At 41.2% G+C, this 22,258-nt stretch overlaps 1 protein-coding gene across 1 annotated transcript; it reads left to right on the top strand.

The window, feature by feature from the left end:
- Nucleotides 1–10,009: 10,009 nt before the first annotated feature.
- LOC118583067 (cytochrome c, testis-specific) lies at nucleotides 10,010–15,046 on the top strand. The gene is made up of 2 exons (XM_036186350.1): nucleotides 10,010–10,178; nucleotides 14,898–15,046. The coding sequence occupies exons 1-2, from the start codon at nucleotides 10,010–10,012 to the stop codon at nucleotides 15,044–15,046; spliced, it is 318 nt and encodes a 105-aa protein (XP_036042243.1).
- The last annotated feature ends 7,212 nt before the right edge of the window (nucleotides 15,047–22,258 follow it).

The following is a 22,258-nucleotide window of genomic DNA, read 5'->3' as shown; positions in this document are numbered from 1 at the left end:
GAGAGCATTCTGCAGCGCCCCCTGGCGCCACGGTGGACTCTAAACGGCCCCAAATCAGTCCCGCGGAAACCAAGAATCAGCTTGTGCAAAACCGAGTTGCCCTGTGGCCAAAAAGACCCACCTGCCCCGTGCTGAAGCCTTCCCAAACTGGCTTCTGGCTTCATCTCAGCCAAACATGTGTTGTTACAAAAAGATTACTTTTTGCCCTCTTAAGAGATAGACTGGATGTGGCGACACATGCCTGTAATCCTAGTCTTTTAGGCAGAATCCAGATTGCTATGTTTGAGGCCTCATGGGCTACATTGAGGCCAGTATCTGGGCAACACTCTGTCTCAAAAAAGAAAACAAACAACAACAAAACCATCAAGCCCCCAAAATAGGCATCTATGAAGTCAAACATGTCCATATTTATTGTGCGTCAACTGTGTGCCTGGAGCCAGACACTCAATGGCAGAACAAGAACCATCTTGTCACTGGATCCCGTAAACTTCTTGTATAGCTCCAGCTCCAGACTTTTCAGCTGTAGAGTAGAAATATTGCTCTATGGAGTAGTTGTCAGACATAATTAGTGAAGTTACTCATTCATTCAATTAGCTTTTTTTCTAAAGATGCTTATTTATCTTTTTAAGTATATGAGTGTTTTTCCTGAATGTATGTCTGTGTGCCACATATACAATACCCATGGAGGTCAGAAAAGGGCATTGGATTCCCAGGAACTGAATTTACAGACGTTTGTGAGCTGCCATGTGTGTGTGTGTGTGTGTGTGTGTGTGTGATGAATCGAACCTCAGTCCTCTGGAAGAGCAACCAGTGCTCTTGACGGCTGAGCCATCTTTCTAGCCCCTTGCCATTATTTTGACACAGGGTGTCACCATCTAGCACAAGCTGGCCTTGAACTTTGAGTCTCTGCCTCAGCTTCCCAAATGCTTGGATTGTAGATGTATACTACAACACTTGGAAATTAATGTTTTTGACTTTTAAGTATGTGTTGAATACTGTGCTAGACCCAAGAGACAAAGTAGCAAACAAAAGGGCCATCCTTTCCTCTCCAGGAAGTTAACAGTTTAGACTTGTGTAATGATTAGATAAAGCTAATAATTCGGGGGGCCAAATGAACTGACATGTGAACAAAGACACAGGAGATGTGAATTTTCTAGTTCCCTTTGACTACAGTGCTCACACCAACTTCTCTATGGCATAACTGATGGTCCCTAAGAGTCAGGAGTTATGGGCTAACTGTTACAATGAATTTGACACAGGGTTACAATCATTTCTCCTTACATTATACCCTGTATCTGCAAAGGGAGTGCTCTGTTTACCAGCAGCTTAGAAAGAACAGGAAGTAACTTGTCATATCTTTCCACTTTGCCTTGTCCTAGGCGAGCGAAAAGAATGGAATCACTTTATTTGAGGAAGTGCAAAGATTATCAATAAGACAATTTGCACACCAGTGCCATCTAGTGGGAAAGTTTTCTTAAACTGCTATGGCTGTAAAAGAAGAATATTGGTTCTTACCCTGACATTTTAAAGCTTGTATTATTCCCTTAAAGAAAAGCACTGGAAAATTATAGGAAAGACATTTTTCCTTATCACCCAAACATGAAATATCATAAGTTTGGGGAAAGTTAGAAGCATATATTTACATTACTAAAATAGAAGCATGTTTCTTTCCTGTGATTTATTTATTTTAAACAAATTTATTGAGCTGTGATCCTAAACTCACTCATTTGAAAGGTTCTGTTAGATCTGTTTTAGTATATTCATCACATTTTTTCCTTTTTTTTCTCCTAAAGAGGATTGTTTTTCCTTCTTTGAATTGTGGAGCCAATAACAAGACTGAGCACCAGTTGAGCAAGGAAGGAAAAACTTTTCTTACCTGACATTTAAGAAGTAGAGAGCAGGCGTGTGTATGAACCTTTGAACCCCTGGGGATCAGGGGATGGTAGAGATGGAGGAAAAGATGTGGGGGAGGAATAGGCTTTTGTTTTTGTTTTTATTTTCTTCCTCAGTACTGGGGATTGAATGTAGGGCCTGTTCATTCTAGGCTTCACCACAGAGATGTATCTTCATTTTATACTTTTTTTTTTTTTTTTTTGAGACACAGTCTCAACTAGGTATCCCAGGCAAGCCTTACACTCACTTTGAAGTCTGAACATCATGAGTAATTATGATAACAGGCCTGCAATCCCCAGGCCTAGATGAAGGTTAAGCTCATAAATGGGAGGAATAGCCATGTCTTCTCTGGGAATAAATGGAGGTTTTCTTTCTTTTACCATCTTGTGTCAGATGCCAACTGCCACAGCACTGGGGTGGTTCACTGAGCATGGAGGTGGCTTTAAGATGAAGTTAGAAATTGTCTGATACTCCTTCACCCATCTCAGAGCTGAACAGTTTCTTCTAGCTCCCTGAAGAGGGAATTCTAGCCCTATCTTGTCCTTGAAGACAAGGTTCAAGTGAGGTAGAAAATTCAGGTAGTTCATCTGGGGAGACTCGGATGACGTAAGTGTCATCAATGACATCAATTCAGAGCACGTCACCTATCAGTAATGGCATAATAACAGATTTATCTTATATTTGCAGGGAGAAAAGATTCATTCTAACACACTTTAGAGGTTTCAACCCCTAGTACTCAGTTTTGCTGATTTGGGGATCGTGTAAGGCACAACAACACACAAGACAGGAGGAACCCTTGTCAGAGGCTTCTCCCGTCTTTGAAGCAGGGAAAAGGGACCCGGGCACCAGGCATACTCTTGAAAGGCATGTCCTTAATGATCTACTCCCCAGCCAGGCTCTGCTTCCCAAAGTGTCCTCCCAGATAGTGACAAGCCTGATGACATCACACATTCAAAACACGGCATCCCCCTCCTTGTCCCCAAAGGCTCATGGGCATCATAATGCAAAACACATGAGTTCATGTTCAGTTGTCTCTGACGTTCCTGTCTAAGAGTCACTTCACAGTTCTAACACTGTCCAAATTCAAAGCTGCCTCTACAGTATGCACCTGTAATCCCAGCACCTGCGAGACGGAGGCAGGAAGATCGAAAGTTCAAGGCCAGCAAGGATACACAGTGAGACTTAGGCGCAGAAGAAATATAGAATACTTTTTAAAAAATCAAGGAAAAATGAACTCTTAGTTGCAAACACCTATAAAATAAAATAAAAATAGATACTTTAAATATATAATGGCATGGAATAAACATTTACATCATAGAAAGGAGTGGGATATAGGAAGGGGGGATGGGGCTAAAACATGACCTAAAGCAGAGGGACAGATGTTAAAGACTGTGTAAGACGAGCCCCTGAGGTCTTAGTCACCCCTGTTATTTGTAACCTACACGGCTTCTCTTGGGCTGGCTCTGTTCACAACATGCAGCTTGTCTTGGCAAATGCCTGGTTTTCCTGGCATCTGTCTTGGGATTTTCATTGTCTTTTCAGCCTCTCCCTCTCAGATCTTCCTGGTTGGAAGCCTCCGACATCACACAAACTTTAATATGTTGCATCTTGAGAAAAAAAGCACTATGTGGCTGGTGCTGAGGTTGGCCCTCAGCTGACGTGGTAGTTAGCTCTTCATATACTGCAGCTGGAGTGGCCCTCAGTGCCTGGAAGAGCAGCCAGGGCTCTTAACCACTGAGCTATTGCTCCACACTCCTAGGCCATTGCTTTGAAATTCAGCCTCTCCCAGAGTCTAGGGAAGTGGACAATAAGTAGACAAACCATTTGTCAGAAGGTGATGTGAATGGCTTATATTACATTCGCAACAGAAACCTCATTCCCACCTGAAATCTTTAGAACATAGTTTTTACCGTCCACATTTCTACCGTCACATTGGCCTTCTGGTCTTCCGAACTTCCACAAGACTCCCCTTTAAGTTCTGCTTACAGAATTCTAGGGTTTCTCTAGCCTTTTTCATAGTTCTTCCACAAACCAATTCCAAAAGTTTAAGAATCATCTCATTGGACTTAATTACAGCATTAACCCCTTTTCCCCTGGTGCTCATTTTCTGTATTAGTCAGACATTTCATTGCTGTGACAAAATGTTGCCAGTCACTAATGGAGGAAAGATTTTCATTTTTTAACTTATGGTCCCCAGATTCCTCACATTTTCTAGGCCTGCAGTGAGGCAGAATATTAGGTAATGGAAATATGTGGCAACTCACCTCATGCCAGACAGGAAGGAACTATCAAATTTCAAAGTTTTGTTCCAAACATTTTGTTCAAATGTTCAAAGCATTTGTTCAAAACATCTTTGAACATGAACTACGTGCAGCCAAAACATCTTAAGTATTTGGGGGTCAGAAGTATTAGCTTTTTACAATAAACAGTGTGCTGGAATCTGCAGATTAAATTTTTTCAAGACTTTAAAACATGTAGCCTATACTTATGCTTTCTAGCTGTCCTTTGACACTTTATCTCCAAATCTTGGAAATTTCTTTTTCAAAAATGAGAGATCAAGTGCTGAGAATGTAGCTCCATTGCACATCTGATTAGCATGTGAGAAGGCCTTAGATTTAATCACCAGTACTGAAGAAGGAAAGAGAGACCACAGCACACAGAGAGGTAATACTGTGTAATATTTTTGAAATACAAAAAGAAAATAATAAATTTTATCAGTTTCCCAAAATATCTCACACTGCAAGGGCAATAAAGCTTACTTGGTTGATATATTAATCTTCAAACTTTATGTTAATAAAAAATTTACACTATATGAACATTTTCTAGGTTTTTATCACCGATATTTATTCATGCCCAAGTGACAATTTTTAGATTTTTATATGAATATTATCCAAAGCCTCCATTGGCTCCATGGGTAAGCTATTGGCTAAGGGTAGTGAATATAAACCCTTAGCTTGGTCTGTAGTATGTGTGTGTGCGCGCACGCGCACACACACACACACACACACACACACACACACACACGAAATGGTAGTCTCCTTCAGTTTGCATGCCTTTCAGTTTGAGGATATTTACCCTGGTTCTTCTCTTTTTCACAGCCCTTTAGATTCAATTAGATGGCATCTTTAAAGTGTGTGGACGGTAGGACAAAACTCACAGGTAACATTTAGAGTGGTTCCTTTGGTGACTGTGGCTATTTAAATTAAAATACAATTGCTTATGCTTAAGAATGATTGACATGGTTACAGATTGAGTTCCTCAGTCTCATTAGACATATTTCTAGTGATCAGAAGCAGTCTGTGGCTTCTAACAATGTCCACACAGAATATTGCTAAAACAGCAGAAAGGTCCATTGGACAGCACTGCTCTAGGAAACAAAATTCTGCAGTACTCATACTTGGTATTCAGTCTAATGCACATTCTTTTCACCATTGCATTTCCAAGAATTTTGATTATCAACAATTTTAGAAAAATGATTTTGATATTCTTTTTTTTTTTTTTTTTTTTTTTTTGGTGGAGCTGAGGATCGAACCCAGGGCCTTGCACTTGCTAGGCAAGCACTCTACCACTGAGCTAATCCCCAACCCCTGATTTTGATATTCTTATTTCTCTTTCCCAGACTCATCACTCACTGCTCACTGATATGATTGTGTGACCACAGATAAGGCAGCTTCCCTACTATTTTTTTCTCAACACAACATTGACTTTTTGGCCTTTCTTTCTCTAATTCCAATCCTTCTCTGTCACCTTCCTTTGCTTTTCCAGGACCTTTTTGTCTATTTCAATTTCTTCTCTAGACTACTCTTGGCAATTACCATTTTGTAATCTGTCAGTTACTATATTATTGAATTTTCATTTATTGACAATGCTTTTCTTAATGCTTTTTAAGACAAGGTCTCACTTTGTAGTACAAGCTGACCTAGAACTCATGGTTATCCTCCTGCCTCAGTCTCCTGAGGGTAGGTATACAGGATTGTGTCACCACATTGAATTTATAGTGCAATAATTCAAGTTTGTTGTATTTTAATCTCTTGCCACAGCCAGATTGTAATTCATGAACAGTTGGGAATGCAGGGTTCAATATTTGCACTCTAATTTAGTTGATACAATATTTTGCTTACAGCAAGCATTTCGTTAATGTAAACTTATATTAATGTAACCACCAAATGATCTTGGAACATTCGTAAAACAGAGTTGCTGCTCCACATTTGTACACACTCTAAGTATACAAAGACAGTGTGAGTTTTTGTAGGTAAAGGCTGAACAAACAAAATCAGGACATGGACAGTTAGATTTGAAGGACATCCATCCTCTGCGAGAGTTGGGATATTCCCGTGGGATCTTATAGCCAATCAGGATCGAGGATGGGGCCGGCCATCAGCTGGTGCTGGATCCGGCCTGTAGGAGGGGTCCTCGGGCACAGCGGTGGCACCTTAGATCTTGGCCTCACTGCATCAGGGGACCAAGGGTGGCCCAGGGCACTGCTGCTGTGATTGTGGTAGGTGCTGGCCGGTTGGAAGAGAGTGGGTTGAGCAAGTTTGCCTTGTGAGCTCTGATAGTGGGCAGCTGCAAAGGGGGCCTAGATGTACCCAGAGAGGAGCGTTCAACGGTCCCCAGCCCGGCGAGGCCAATGCAGTGTATTGTTGATCGGACCATCTGTCCTACTGTCTTTATTGCCTCTGATATCCGGGTGATAGTAAGGATGGCTCGGTAAAGCTTTCCACTGCTGTTTGCCAGAGATGGGCGTTGATGTGGAGGGCTGGGCGTTTAGGAAGCTGGATTCATGGAGTCATAGCCACTGTCAAGAGAGGAAAGGACTGCAGATACTCGTGAAAGCCTGATAGAGGGAGGAGATGTCCTCAGCCACCTTACCTCGCCCACCTTATACAACTGCATTTGCCCTTCTGTTCATGAAAAGTTAGACACGGTCCATTATACATAGCAGTATTGAAAATTATTTCGGGGCTGAAAAGTGACTGGGGGCTTAGCTAATGTGTGTGAGGCCCTAGGTTTGATCCCTAGAACCACTAAAATACAAAACAAAAAGAAAACAAACAACAAAACCCAAATAAACAACAAAATGCTATTTCATCCAATCTTCCTTTTATTATATTTTTTATTATTTAAAACAATTTTAAAAGCCAGGTGATGGTGGTAAATGTCTTTGATCTCAGCACTTGGGAGACAGAGGCAGGCAGATCTCTGAATTCAAGGCCAGCCTGGTCTACAGAGTGAGTTCCAGGACAGCCGGGACTACACAGAGAAACCCTGTCTTTGAAAACCAAATAAAATAAAATTTAAATATATTTTGATCATATTCTTTCCCTTCCCCAAGTCCTTCCAGATCCTCTCCCCTTCCCTACTCACCCAACTTTATTCTTTCTCAAAAAACAAAAACCCAACATAACAACTCCTGAACCAAGAAAATAAAACACCTCCCCAAAAAGAGAAACAAAACAAAACAAACAACAACAAAAACAAAAACCCACACCAAACTGTAACCAAATAAAAGCACACACAAAAACCTAGAGTCCAATATATGTTGGTCAACTGCTGAACATGAGGCTTGCCTGGAGTGGTTGATACCACTCAGTCTTTAAGTACACATTTGGTGGGGGATGAAATAAGCATATATAGTGTTTTAGTTACTGTATTCAATGAAGTACTCAGAGGGAGTCAAACTTGTAGGATTGGAGATTTAATGCTACTCCATCCCTTAATTTCTCTCCACTACTCATCACTTGTGACCTGAAACAGGTCATTCCCATGTGCCTTGTTTTGTTCGTATGTAGGAACACATGAGTAGTAACTGTCTCACAGAGCTGTTGTGAAGATCCAGTAAGTTATTGGCACACAAATGGCTTAGAAATTCAGGGCATACAAATGTTTTTTACCCTTGATGTTTATTAGTATTGAGATTATTGCAGACTCCAATGAATAGTCACTCTCATAGTACACATCACACCTTTGCCTATTTTTACATACAAAGTACTGGTAAAAACCAATTGTAGTTTTGCGGGCCTGTAACCTCCACACTTGGGTGGCTGAGGGAGGAGGACTTGAGTTGGAAGCCAGCCAGCTCAAGCTACATAGCGACTCTGAGGCCACATAAAAAGGACTACATAAAAAGAATGTCTTGAACAAATAAAAGACAGCAATAAATAAGTAAATATTGATAGAGTATCAAATAGTTTCATGACGAATCAATTTTCTTCCTGTATTGCTAACTCTTGGTTTTATTTAGCCTGAAACAGGGCTCAGTGTCTGCCGCAATAATAATCTTCTATGATTAAAGACACTGACAGTGAAAGTTATGCTATGGCTAACTGGTGGTTTGAACACTGAACAGAGGTATTTTTGACAAATGACTTTGATGAGAAATCTATAGCTAAAGTTTCCTGAATTACTAGATTGATTGGCACAAATCAATCTGCCTTGTATAGAAGGTCAGGAATAGACTCAGGTTAGTACTTTGATGGTTTCTGTTCTTCACAATACAGATTTTATAATTACAATGTATGTTTTACAAATGGTCGTAATCTTTCTTTTGTGGAGGGATTTATCTCTTTTATGGCTTTAATCAAAGACTCACTGTGTTTTGAAAAATATTTGCAGTGTTTTGAATATTGTTTCCATAAAGTAAGTTTTTTTATCCTAATTTCTCTCAGACCTAATGACTGAGTACCAAATTATTTGTTTTTGAATGCTGCTCACTAAATTGCCTTCTATTTTGATGTGGATTACTGATAGTTATTGGCTCCTGATCAGATTTTAAAATGAGGAGAATGCTGCTTTCACCTTTATGTAACGACTTCCATTATTCCATACTGTGTTTTTCAAGTTTGTCAGGTTAGTAGATGCAGATACTTTGTTTCTTAGGATTATGTAAATTACTATATTCTTGGGACTGTACTGTCAAAGGCTTTCATGATTTTAGTAATAATAATTTGTAATGTTTAAATCCATCTTAATCATGAATTCTCCTGTTCTCATTCTTCACAGAACACAAAGGGTAGGGGAACAGCCCAGGTAGGCCAACCATTATCGTGTGTGTGTGTGTGTGTGTGTGTGTGTGTGTGTGTGTGTATGTGTGTGTGTGTGTGTGGTATGCGTATATATGGTTGAGCTTGTATGTGCAGGTGTATATGGAGGCTAGAGGGTGACGTTGGGCTGTCTTCCTCCATCGTTTTCAATCTTGCCCTGGGAGGCAGGATCTCTCACGAAAGCCCAGATCCCTGCTTGCTAGGCTGGAAGTATTTAGTTGTCCAACTAAATTTGTGGCAGTCAGTGAAGCACTTTGTTCAGAGTCTTGTTTGTATCTCACTACACAACAGGAGCTTCCCCACTTAACACCATATATTTTATGCCACATTATTATTATGTTCCAGTGAGGCCTGAGCTCAGTGATGTTATTTTTTATTACTTTCAGGTAACATTTGGTCTAATCTGGTGGACTGTTTACAAATAAGTATAAAGTAAGTACAAAAATCATTTTACATGTATCTTATAGGGGCCTCACTTTTTTCTGTGTGATTTTAATCTCCTATGCATGTCTGCTATGATGAGTGTGCAAGTAACATGATGTTCGCTTATCACCTTTGTTCTGTTCTTTTAAGTAAAGGGACGTCCATGTTTCATAGCATTTTTGCATATGTATTTAAATTAGTATAATTATAATAATTATTAATATAATTATATCAGTGGGAGTTTATGAAGAAGCTATGACTGAAAATTTAAAATAAGCCTGATTGGGTGGGTGTGATGACACACACCTTTAATCCAGGGAACAGATGCAGGTGGATCACTGTGAGTTTGAGCCAGCCTGGTCTACATAGAGTTCCAGGACAGCCAGGGCTACATGGTGTGACCAAAACAACAACAAAGTCTGATGAATGAGACGATTAAGTGTCTATAAAACTGGATGCTGTGATTACATCTGTGTTTTTGAGCACTCAGACAGTAAAGCACACCTATGTTAAAGGTTACATTTTTGCTTAATATTTTTAACATTCACTGCAATCAAAGTAATGGGATCCTTCCCCTCCCAGTTTTGTGTTTTTTTCCAGGTTTGCAAATCTGGTGTTTTCTTTGGTCTAAGGTCTCATTGTGGGACAAAATGGGAGATGCTGAAGCAGGCAAGAAGATCTTCGTTCAGAAATGTGCTCAGTGCCACACAGTGGAAAAAGGAGGAAAACACAAGACAGGTCCCAATCTCTGGGGACTTTTTGGCCGAAAGACAGGCCAAGCCCCAGGATTTTCCTACACTGACGCAAACAAGAACAAAGGTAACGGCCAGAAACTGGGAGACGGTCAGAGAGTCTGCTGCAGGAAAGACTGTGCATGATTTGGTGTTGAAGTGTTTGCCTCACTTATTTCCCTGGCAATAGACTACTGTGTTTCTGTGTGTTAAAGTGCTGGGTTTGGCCATAAGATCTGGATTTAGATAACTTGTTAGCCTTTCATGGCACAGATTTTTGCCCAGGTAGACTGTTTTATATGTTAGTTTTATGTGTTATATTTATCTTGAGAAAGTATGGGTTAAGTCTAAAAAGAAAATATTTTAATGACACAATAGCAGGAATGACTGTATCTGTAATAGTGATTCTTAGCAGGGTTGGGAATTTAAATATATTGAACGATTTATTTGTTATTTGTTGGTAGAGGGGAGTTAGATCGTAAAGTGAGAAAGCTTTTTAGAATTGAGATTTAAAACAGCTAGAAAAGTCTATAGTAGCTTTGCAAAACAATTTGTTTTATGCATGTGTGTTGCACAAACATATAAATATATTTAGATTAGCACATCAAATATTTTTAGAGTACAACTATATTTTGAATTTTTTTTTTTCGAGACAGGATTTCCCTGTGTAACTTTGTGCCTTTCCTGGAACTCACTTGGTAGCCCGGGCTGGCCTCAAACTCACAGAGATCCGCCTGCCTCTGCCTCCCGAGTGCTGGGATTAAAGGCATGCGCCACCACCGCCTGGCTATTTTGAACTTTTATTGGTGGCCTAACATCATACAGACCAGAATCTCAGACCACTAGTATTTGAAAACGGTTTTATTTGACAAGGATTTCAGTGTGTATAGTCCAGACTGACTTTGAACTCATTTGTAGCCCATATTGGCCTTATGTTCACTATGATCCTCTTGCAAGTGCTAGGATTATAGGTACATAGGTACATACCACATGCTCAGCTATTTTAAATTTCTTTTTTGGATTTGGGGATTTAGCTCAGTGGTAGAGCACTTGCCTAGCAAGCACAAGTCCCTGGGTTCAATCCTTAGCTCAAAAAAAGAGTTTCTTTTTTTTAAAAATTAGAGTGAAACTCATATAATATTTAGTTATTTTAGAGGATGTAATTTATTAACATTTAGCATTCATGATACTGTACTATAATTACCTCTCACTGGTTTCAAAACATTTTAAAAATTTTTTGGTTTATTTATTAATTTTTTCTGTTTGAGACAGGGTCTCTCTATATAACTGTGGCTGACCTGGAGCTCACTATGTAGACCAGGCTGGCTTTCAACTTACAGAGATCCATTTGCTTCTGCTAGTACTGAGTGCTAGGATACAGGCATGCACCATTATGCCTGGCCTTCAGAACTTTTAAAAAGGAAGCACCCTGAAGCACCTTCATCTATTAGCCAATCCTCGCCCCTCCCCGTCCTGCCCTGTTCCTCAGTGACTGCTCAACAGCTAGCTAGCTCCGTGTCTCTTTGGATTTGCATGTTGACTGCTGATGTATAAGGAGTCATGTAACATGGTACTATTTGTGTCTATCTTCCTTCACCTAGCATAATGCTTCAAGGCCCAGGGCCCATCAGAATTGTAGCAAGTATAGTACTTGACTAAAATTATGATTGTGGCTCCAGCTACATGGTTCCAATCTCCACTTTGTCATGTGTGTGTGTGTGTGTGTGTGTGTGTGTGTGTGTGTGTGTGTGTGATTACACGTGTGCCCAGTGCACACGTGGGAGATCACAGACAGCTTGTAGGAATAGGTTCTCTCCTTCTACTATATAAGTCTTGAGGATGAAACTGGGGACTTTGAGTCAGGCCTGTACTATTTATTACTGTATTCAGGATGTGCAAAAAATGCTGGCAAGCAGGTATTGTATAGTAAAAGATTTTGTCTTCCTCTTGGGTTTTTGTAATGGAATCTGTAAAACCTTGGGGTTTCCTAAGTGAAAGCAGCGTCTTTATCATGGTCAGTCCCTGGGACCAGGGCCTGACTCTTGCTGATGAGATGACCCCACTTGTAGCTGATGGACGGGCTCCTGGCTCATCTCTGGATGGGGCCGGCCATGCTGGAAGGACCAGTGATGTGATTAATGGTATGGCATGCTCAGGGATATCAGGTAGACTTCCAGGGGCAGAATGGGGTTGAGATTCTAGAACTGAGTTCTGTCAGGACATGGTGAGTCTGTCAATCATGCTTTTGTACTGAAACCCCCATGGGAAGCTCCTTAGACATCAAAGTCTGGCAGAGTGAGGAGGTCCTGATTCTTCAGAAATACTGTGGAGCTATGCAGTTGGAACCCTCCAGTCCTCGCCTTGCAGGTCTCTTAGGCCCCGCCCCTGACACATGGCCTTTATAATAAGTGTTGGTGTACTGCTTTCCTGAGTCCTCTGAACTGTTCTGATGAATCACTGGACATCAGAAGGTTGTGGGAATTTCAGAAGTTTGGGTGGCCAGCCCCTCTAACCCCCCCCTCCCCAAATCCTTATAGTTTTTTTAAATAAAGGCCTTCTTACAGAGGACTGTGGAGTGTGTGCTGACTGTGGACAATTAGCTTTAGAACTTCATTATCGTTAGTGCAATTAGATTTTTCAGAGGAAATCAATTTTACATGTATATGTTTCTTCAATTCTGGAGAATGAAGTTTCTTTGAGTGGTACTTGGGAATTGAACCCAGGGCTTCATACATGCTTGGAATATACTCTACCACTGAGCTGTGTACTCATCTTGACAAAATTTTTTTGTTTTGTTTTGTTTTTGTTTTTCAAGACAGGGTTTCTCTGTGTAGCTTTGGTGCCTTTCCTGAAACTCACTCTGTAACCTAGGCTGGTCTTGAACTCACAGAGATCTGCCTGCCCTGCCTCCTGAGTGCTGGGATTAAAGGCGTGCGCCACCACCGCCCTGCTATTAATAATTTTATTTTATTTTATTATTTTATATTTTATATTATATTATATTTTATTTTATTTTATATTTTATTTTATTATTATTTTGGAGCTGAGGACCAAACCCAGGGCCTTGCACTTGCTAGGCAAGAGCTCTACCACTGAGTTAAATCCCCAACCCCTATCTTGACAAATTTTTAAAGCAGTGTTTCCGTCTTATGTCCTTTTGTTATTATTGCTTTGACAGTAAAGTTGGAAGGTCCTCATTTTTAGTCTAGTCATAAACCACACTTAAATTGAAATGAAATTAAAATTACTACAGAGCTGTGTGCTGCCCCATCAGTCAGCCGTTTCCTTGCCTGTCCATAAAAAAAGCCTCTTCAGTTCACGAGGTCCCATCCCACTTGTCAGTTGTGGGCTTTATTTCTTGAGTAACTAGAGACCTATTTAGAATGTCTGCAAAAACATCTCTATCGAAAGGCCGACCTGTGATGAAAGTATGGTAATAATTAAAATACTACCTCTTAAGCATCAGTGATTTGGGGAAGTTAAAAAGCCATGATTGCACTGAGTGCATTGATATATTAGACACTTCCAGTAAAGGGAAAAGAAAAGACAAACAGATTAACTAACTCAGGGTAATTAGCACTGGGTTGATAGATGAAAAGTGGAGGTGGGAAACCTGTGTTGATGAAGGACCATTAGGAGCAAAGGAAGGGGAGCAGGAAGCGGTTAGGCTCAGTTGACCGCAAGGAAAGGAAATCAGATGATGTCGGCCAACAGTGGGCGGACATGGCCTGCGGCCTGCCTGTGTTGTTTGAGAAAGGAAAATGGAAAAGGAGACAGTATGGGAAGACTCGAGGAATACGGGACAAGAGCAAAGCATGGGAGAGAGGTGGCTTGCGGGGTCTACATTAGTTAATAAATAAAAGAGGGACGCCTGCGGCAAGCAGAGCCAGATGGAGCGCAGAGGAGGAACTCAATGTTGGCTGCCTGTTGGCTGGCTGGTGTCAGTCTTGGGTGTACCGATGTCCCTGGGCAGTCCTGTCCTAGCTTAGGGCCTTCCTTTGGGAGATGAAATTGCAGATTTGGTCCAGTGAGTGAGCAGTACGTCACAGGTGGAGTATCAGATGCTGGTCACACTTCTGGGCACACCCTCACCCAGAAGTTGGGTTGCTTGTGTCCTTTTGGCTGGTTTTATGAAGGGGAAGAGGACAACTTTTTCTGTCATCTTGAAATTGGATTACCGAAATCACAGCTTTCCATGACAGATAGGGGTGTGTGTGTGTGTGTGTGTGTGTGTGTGTGTGTGTGTGTGTGTGTGCAGGCACATACATGCCACACTTTACATGTGGAGATCAGAGGACAACTTTGGGGAACTGGTTTTCTCCTTGTACTGTGGGCTCAGGTTGTCAGGCCTTCAAGGTGCTTTTCCCAATGAGCCATCTCTGTGCTCAGTAGTCAACAATTCTTGATTTCAGGTGACTTTGTCATGTCAGCGAAAGATACTTTCTTCTTTGGAACAGCATTTTTTTGCCCATTTTCAAAATGGAAGATTGGGTTAGATTACATGATATCTGAGATCTTCTCTAGAAGGGACACTGTGATTTCGGGAGCACTGTAGACACAACATGTCTGGAATAGTTTTTCATTGACATTTCTCTGGTGGTCCCAAACAGCATGTGACTTTTGGATTTCCACAGAGAAACAAATAGACTGTACTTCAGCAATTTTCTTATAGTTCAGGCTTTACATTAGAAACTAAACAGTCTTCCATTGAGTGAGAAGGTAACATTGTTCACATATGTGGATCCTATCAGACAGTAAGCCCTAAAAAGTGACTACAAAGACTTAATACTAATTTTCAACTTTATAGGTATTATCTGGACAGAAGCAAGTTTGATGGAATATTTGGAGAACCCAAAGAAATTCATCCCTGGTACAAAGATGATCTTTGCTGGCATAAAAAAGAAGAGCGAGAGAGAAGACCTTATTCAGTATTTGAAACGGGCCACATCCTCATGAGATAGTATTGCATCTTCAAAATATTAGTTAATTTCAAATATGTGTTTAGTAAGAAGCAATTTCTGCTTTTTTTGATCAGCCTGTAGTAATTTTAACATGTTAAAATAAAGGTTGATATTTTTGATTGGGTAAAGTCCACTCCTGAGATACCCGTACGACTCTGAACTTGCTTTGATCTGGGCACTAAGGCAGTGTTAATCAGAAGGAAGGAAGAAAGTTATTGACCATAAGTGAATAAAACAAAATTGAGATAGAAAGAAAATCACAGCCTACTTTGATAAGCACATCTTGGGGCTTATAAGTGTTTTTGCACTTGTATCTTTAAGATTTCCTCCTGATCCTTAGCAATACAAAGCTGGACTCAGGCTCCTTTGAGGGAAAAAGCCCCAAACAACCAGCAGGAGGGTGGAAAGAGCCCCATCTTGGAATAGTAAGAGTGTGGCATTGTGGGGCAGGCCCGTGCAAGCAGTGGAGGATGCAGTGCTCTGCAGTGAAGCTTCTGCACGGTGTTCAGGACTGCCGTCCAAATGATGGGGTCCTAGGGAGGAGGGAACAGCTTCCACACCGAAGAGGTGGGTAGAAGACTAGTTAGGGGTCATTATGGGGAAGGATGAAACACCTGCTACTTCATTTACACTTCATATCACTGCCCCAGGACCTTGGGGGTAAACTTTAACTTCTATAGCGGTACCTAGAGTTTAGTTCAGTCCAGGAGCAAAACGTTAACCTTCTACTGATAACTTCTGCCTTTATCATCGGTTGACTTATAGTGCATACCACTACTGTGTGATGAACTTAGTTGAAAGGAACATATTCTAGATGGTTCCATTAAATTTGCTAAGTGCTCAAGTTTACTCTTGGTATTCCTGACACGTTGGAGAGAATGTACTTCTCTGGGATGCCAGTGTCAGTATTGTGTGGAAATGCATGTCTGGGAATCAAAAGTGGCTTCAGGTAAGGCTGAGCTTGTTACTCTCTCCCTAAGGGAATTTTCTGCCAGGGAAGAGAAGTTACAGGGTCTCTGAGAGTGTGTGCAGAGCAGAGCTGGGTTTGCAAAGCTGTATGTCAAATTTGACAACACATTCCATCCTAGTTTGCATGAGGTCCATCAGCTTTGTGAGACAGAACTTGAACTCAATTCTCATTCAGACTCGGTCCCGCTTGACAGAGCCCTGCTGGAAAGATTTGCTGGCATTGCTACAAGCCCACACTGCAGGAGGAGTGAGAAGGCTGGGAGTTTAAATACTTTCGCCTTAGGAGGAGTAGAAGCAGCAATTCTGAGGACAGAGATGATAAAAGACATTTGGGTAGAAATGAAGAATAGTTAACTACTCAAGTAGATTTCTGCTTAAAAAAATGTTGGGATAGTAACATTGAGTATTACATTAAACTTTAGTCTTAGTAAGAGTAAAACAAGTCCCAAATCTCCCCATCCTCCTTTTGTAAAATTAAAAAATTTTTTTTTTTTGCTAGCGGCAATGTTTTATTCATTAGAAAAGTTGGAGATGTTACAAATGAGCATGGTAATTAAAGTTACGCATTGTGGTAGACTTTATTTTTAAAATTGTCTTTGAGGGGCTTACATTTATTTTAGGTTGGCTCTCTATGAAATTGCTTCTGGCCATGCTGACGGCTTCCTTCTGCGCCAGTTTAGTGAGGCTACAACTGAGTCTCAGAATTCTTTGCATGGTTCCCAGTCAGGCTGATGACAAGAGCTATTTGCTCGAGACCGGGAGGAGGCAGGGCTAGGTAGAAGGCTTTATACTTAAAGGGTCAGCTCGCGACCCTAGATACAACCTACACTTGTCACACATCCGTTGGCTCTCGTGTTTGGTGGACAGCAGTCCCTCCGACTCCTGCTGGCCCCTCTCTTCTGCCTCCTGTGAGTTCTAGAGTAGCTGTGTGTGCAGCATTGATGGAGGGCCTGGCTTAGCTAGGTCACCCACGTCAGAGGTGAATGCATGACTTGATAGCAGAGTACCGATTTGTCCTCTCAGGTTCATCCTTATTCCCTTTGTGCTTTTCTTCCTAACTGTCTGGACTGGGGACTGACCCCACGACTTTAAGTCATCTCTAGATGCACAGCCAGTAACCAATACTCTAATCTGACTGAACTCCAGCCAGGCTGCTCTAAGTCCCCTTCTTGACTAGGCCCTCAGTCTTGGCATCTCTCCTTGGCTATTTAAACCTGTTTTTAGCATGCATCCTACTTAATCAGTTTAGCAGATTCACATCCTCAGTCCCTGATCACCCCGATCTGCTTCAGCTAGAATCTTGTCAAGTTTATTCCCCCAGAATCCCCTTTACCTCTGGCATTTTTTCTCTTACTGCTCTTCCGTTCACTCACCTCTCACCCTGCTCCTGGGCTGTAAGTCCTGGATTGTCCTTTGGTGTTCATTCTTGTGCTGAATTTTCCTCCAGCACCAAAACATCCTGTTGCAGTTGTCCCTAAAATCAGCATCATTTTATTTATTTTCACTGTCTTTAACAGTGTCGGCAAACCCTTTTTCCCCTGGTCCCAACAGCCTTCTTTAGTCTTCCTAACCCCCGCTTTGTAGCCCCAGTGACTTGGTGGTGATTCTATAAGCATCCACACTTAGACCTTTTCCTCCCCAGCTTCTCCCTCGACTTTGTGTGGTTTCATCTCTGATGAATCTCTTCTTCACAGCACTCATGTGACTTTGCTCCCTGGGCAAAGACACTGTGGATACAGGCACCATAGCTGTACAACACAATTTGTGAGCAGCAGGAACCTCAGGGTTATACATGGACTGTCCTTCAACCTGAATTAAGTGTGTCTGGATAGTGCAAGAAGAGAAAATGAATTTACCAGTATCTAAAATTGTCACGTTATGTGAATGTCTCCTAAACTTAAGTTAGATATTTGAGGGAAGGACATTTATGGTGACTAAAACATTTTACGATGATGAAATTTGAAAAAATAAGTCCATTGGTTTTGGAACACCATTTCCAAGAACAGGAGACTAGTGATCAGGATAAGTTCTGTTGATGTTGTATCATAGAAGAACTGAGAAGTCAGATGATTGGATTAAAAACTATTACCTTTAGTATCATCTATTTTAATATCCAATCCTAATGGAGCTCTAAAAGAAAAATGTACCTGTTTACATAAAGTCAGACTGTGGAATCTTTTCACTTGACAGTTATGTGTATCAGAGAAGGAGCAGGAAGAACTCTTAGGAGATAGTGAGGCATTGATAGATCTTACATTCCTCAGATTTATTACACCGGGGCAAGTACTTCCCAGACATGAGGCTTGCGTTCATGTGGGAAGCAACATAACATTTGTTTTTCAAGAAGACTAATTGTTTAATTGAACTCTGTGCACCACATCACTGTGCATCATACAGCAATACACTGTGTATAATACAATCTTTATAATAGACTGTATATGCTACAACATCTGTAATCAGAAGTTTTCCTGTATCCCACAGCTGCTCGGACCCAAGTAAACACACAGAGGCTTATATTACTTACAAACTGGATGGCCTATGGCTCAAGATTCTTGCTAGCTAGCTCTTATAACTTAACCCATTTCTATTTATCGATAAGTTGCCATGTGGCTTTGTGGCTTACCTGTACTTTCACATCTTGTTTCTCCTGGCAGTGGCTCACAGAATCTCTTCTGCCTCTCCTCTCCTCTCCTCTCCTCTCCTCTCCTCTCCTCTCCTCTCCTCTCCTCTCCTCTCCTCTCCTCTCCTCTCCTCTCCTCTTCTCTCCTCTCCTCTTCCTCTCTCTCCACTTGGAGTGTACTGCCTAACCTTATTCTGCCTCACCATTGGCCAAACAGCTTTATTTATCAACCAATCAGAGCAACACATATTCACAGCATACAGAAAGACATCCCACAGTAAACATCCTTTGGAAAGTTTGCATTTTTGCTTAATTCTCCCTCTTCATCACCTTCTAAAATAGACAGGTAAGGATTCTCTGGATTTCTCACTTTGATCTTTCTGTCCACGTGTGAATTTGAATCCACAGTGTCACACAGTTCCTCTGCTTGAATTCCTTACTCAGTGGAACATCTCTTAAGCACAGAAACTAAGTAGAATGGTGCCGGAGGGGTTGAGGTGCTACTGTGGAGGTGGGAGCCTATGTGAGAGTCACACAAAAGGCAGAGAAGCAGTATTTTTTCACGTGTAAAACAAGTGTATGCAGTGGGACAGATCTGATATATTTTATTTCCAGATTCACTTATTTAAGTTCAGTTCTCCATTAAGAAAATTCAGTTTGAGAACAAAACCATTCTGATTGAGAATGCATATGTGGGACATCCTCCCTACTACCCCACATCTCTCCTCTCTACCTCTAAAAGGTGAAATTTCTGGGTGTGGTGGCACATGCCTGCAATCCTAACACCTGATAGGCTGAGGCAGGAGAATATGGAGTTCCAGGCCAGCCTGGGCTACACAGTAAGAGGTTGTTTCAGGAAACTAAGAACTAACTGACAACAACAAACCAGAAAACAAAAGGTAAAGACAGGAGAAAAGAAGGATGAAAATAGAAAATGAAAGGGAAAAAGGAAAGGTTAAAAAACAACCCTCTAAATCTCCCCCTCAAAACCGTACAAAATGCAAGGGCACAGAAAAAGACCAGAAAACACTGAGAAATTAAGGAAAGGGAGGTCCTGAGACACTGTCATAATCAAATACCTAGTTGGTGCTAATCCTTAAATGTGGGATTAGGCCCTGGGTCCTTGTCCTCCAGTATCTGACTTCCTACCTTTAGGTTGGATATATTCAAGTATTTTAAACCTGAGATCCATATACTTAAATTACCATCACCCATGTGTAGTGTCTGTCCTATCAAAATCTAAAGCAATCTTATCCCACTAAGAGCCTTAGTTTCAGTTAATCTTTTGTTTGTTTGTTTGTTTGTTTGTTTTTGTTTTTGTTTTTTTGAGACAGGGTTTCTCTGTGTAGCTTTGCGCCTTTTTTTCTGGAACTCACTTGGTAGCCCAGGCCAGTTAATCTTTTTTTTGTGTAAGATATTTGACATGAAAATGCTCACTATATCAATGCAGTTTGATAATTTAAATGATGGCAGAAAAAAACATGTGTCATGTCTGCCAAAGGTAAGAATGTGGTCTGCTACAATGGAAAGCATTCATTAACTAGTTTACTCAGTAAGTATTTGTTATACATTGTGGTATTTGGTCCCCCAAAGATGCCTCCAATAAACACTGTTTCTAGGTATTCATGCCTGAAGGTTCTAAGTTCATTGGATTTAGTCCCTCACAATGAAGATATTGTAAGGATCAGTTTCCCCAATATGTTATTCCTGTATGAGTTGCAGACTTTTGGGCTGGAGAGATGGCTCAGCCGTTAAAGGCTAGGCTCATAACCAAAAATCTAAGAGTTGCAGACTTTCTAACTCTTGGTATCACTTTCCCTGCTATCCTCTAGTGCTGAAGATTAGGTCACATATTTTAGTTGCAGCTACATGCTGTGTGTAGATAGCCACTTCTTTGTACTCAGTTTTGCTCTACTTGCAATATTTCAAGGACCTGGAACAACAATGATAATCTTCCCATTCCCATGGCATGTAGGCTGTGGTCAGCTATGGTTCTGTTTAGATGTCTTCCTATTCTGGAACCCTGATTAAAGGGATAGTACCAGCATCGGACATTCTTATTCTTGTGTCAGAGGGGAAGATCAAGAACCAGGGAAGACATTCCCAATGCATCTTAAACACAGACATGATGCTTATTATTTGTGCTCACACTCCACTGATGAAGACTTGTTAAATAGAGTGCCGAACACAAGAGCCAAGGTAGGGCAGGGGTACTCTCCCCCCAGGAAGGATGGCAAGCACATGGCAACTGTATGTCACCCTTTGGGAAGGAAGAAGGTACCGGATAATTTGCAAGCACAATGACAAATGCCATGAAGCACGTGCATCTGTCCTTTTCTCATGATTTCATTTCTGGCCTCCCCCTGACCAGCCCAGTCCCGTTGCTTTTTGACACTGCAGCTCCTTGACAGATCACATTCTAGGCGTGCTCTGCTCCATTCTCATTTCTGCTTTCTGTACTTGCTCTGGCGTGTCAGGCTGGCTTGTGTCCTAGCTGGTGACGCTGCCGGCACCCTCGTCACGGTGTCTGTTTGGTGACTTCTCTAAGTCTGATACACGCAAGGAGAAATCAAGCCACTGTCAGATCCAATGGCTTGGGTTTTGAGCTCAGGATGAAACTGCTGTGCCATTTTACTTGCAATGTGAAATAATCGGGGACGGGGTCTTTGAAGCTAGGACTAGAAGATTCTGATCTGTTGTTTTATCTGAGCGCCTCAGCCGAGATAATTGCCAAAAGAGCTAAAATTCAGATTTAAAAGAAAAGCTATCTTAACTGAATAAATAATGTCTTATTTTTTTTGAAAAATTTCTTTGTTTATTATTATTATTATTATTATTATTATTATTATTATTATTTTAGTGATAGATCTCTGTTGTAAAGGGCTCTGGGGCTCCAGGAAATACTAATCTGTTGTCAGAATTCATAAGCATTGACAACAACAAATAGGGAGATATGGCTTCAAGGAAGTGAACTAGATATTTTATGGAAACTACTGGGAATAAAAAGCAAGACTCACACTAGCAGAGAAAATGAGTTCTTAGGCTGGGCTGAAATGGCCCCCAAAGCTAGCATGATCTGCATTTCAAATAACCTGGTTTCTTGGAATTTTTCTTCCTCAGTTCAAAGGAGTTTGCATTTGAAAGCTTGGTAAAATGTCACACCTCCTTAAATTTAAAAAAGATTACTAAGTGTTCATGCGTGTTGAGCCACCCACTAGAATGTGGTCAATTTAGCAGGGGCCACACCCTCAAAGAAAATGGACTCTTGTTCCAACAGAAACCATCAACTGTCCATAGCTCCTCAGCTAAGGATGAGGGCACAGAGTCACCTCCCCCTCCATGCTGGGATGTTGACTGGCTTGATCACGTGCAGGTCATATGTGGGTAACTGCAGCTCCTGCAAGTTCATGAGCACAACTGTCCGTGGTGTCCAGAAGACACTGCTTCATACCAGTCCTACTGAGCTTCTGGATCTAACAGTCTTCTGAGATGGCCCTGTGTGATTCACATGTGATTGGGTAAAGAGGAGAGAGAGAGAGAGAGAGAGAGAGAGAGAGAGAGAGAGAGAGAGAGAGAGAGAGGTCCTATCTGTGGCTAAGCATTTCACAGACGTGTTCT

The sequence above is a fragment of the Onychomys torridus genome, chromosome 4, assembly GCF_903995425.1.
Source record: "Onychomys torridus chromosome 4, mOncTor1.1, whole genome shotgun sequence".
Taxonomy (NCBI): domain Eukaryota; kingdom Metazoa; phylum Chordata; class Mammalia; order Rodentia; family Cricetidae; genus Onychomys; species Onychomys torridus.
This window is presented reverse-complemented; position numbering and strand designations above follow the sequence as displayed.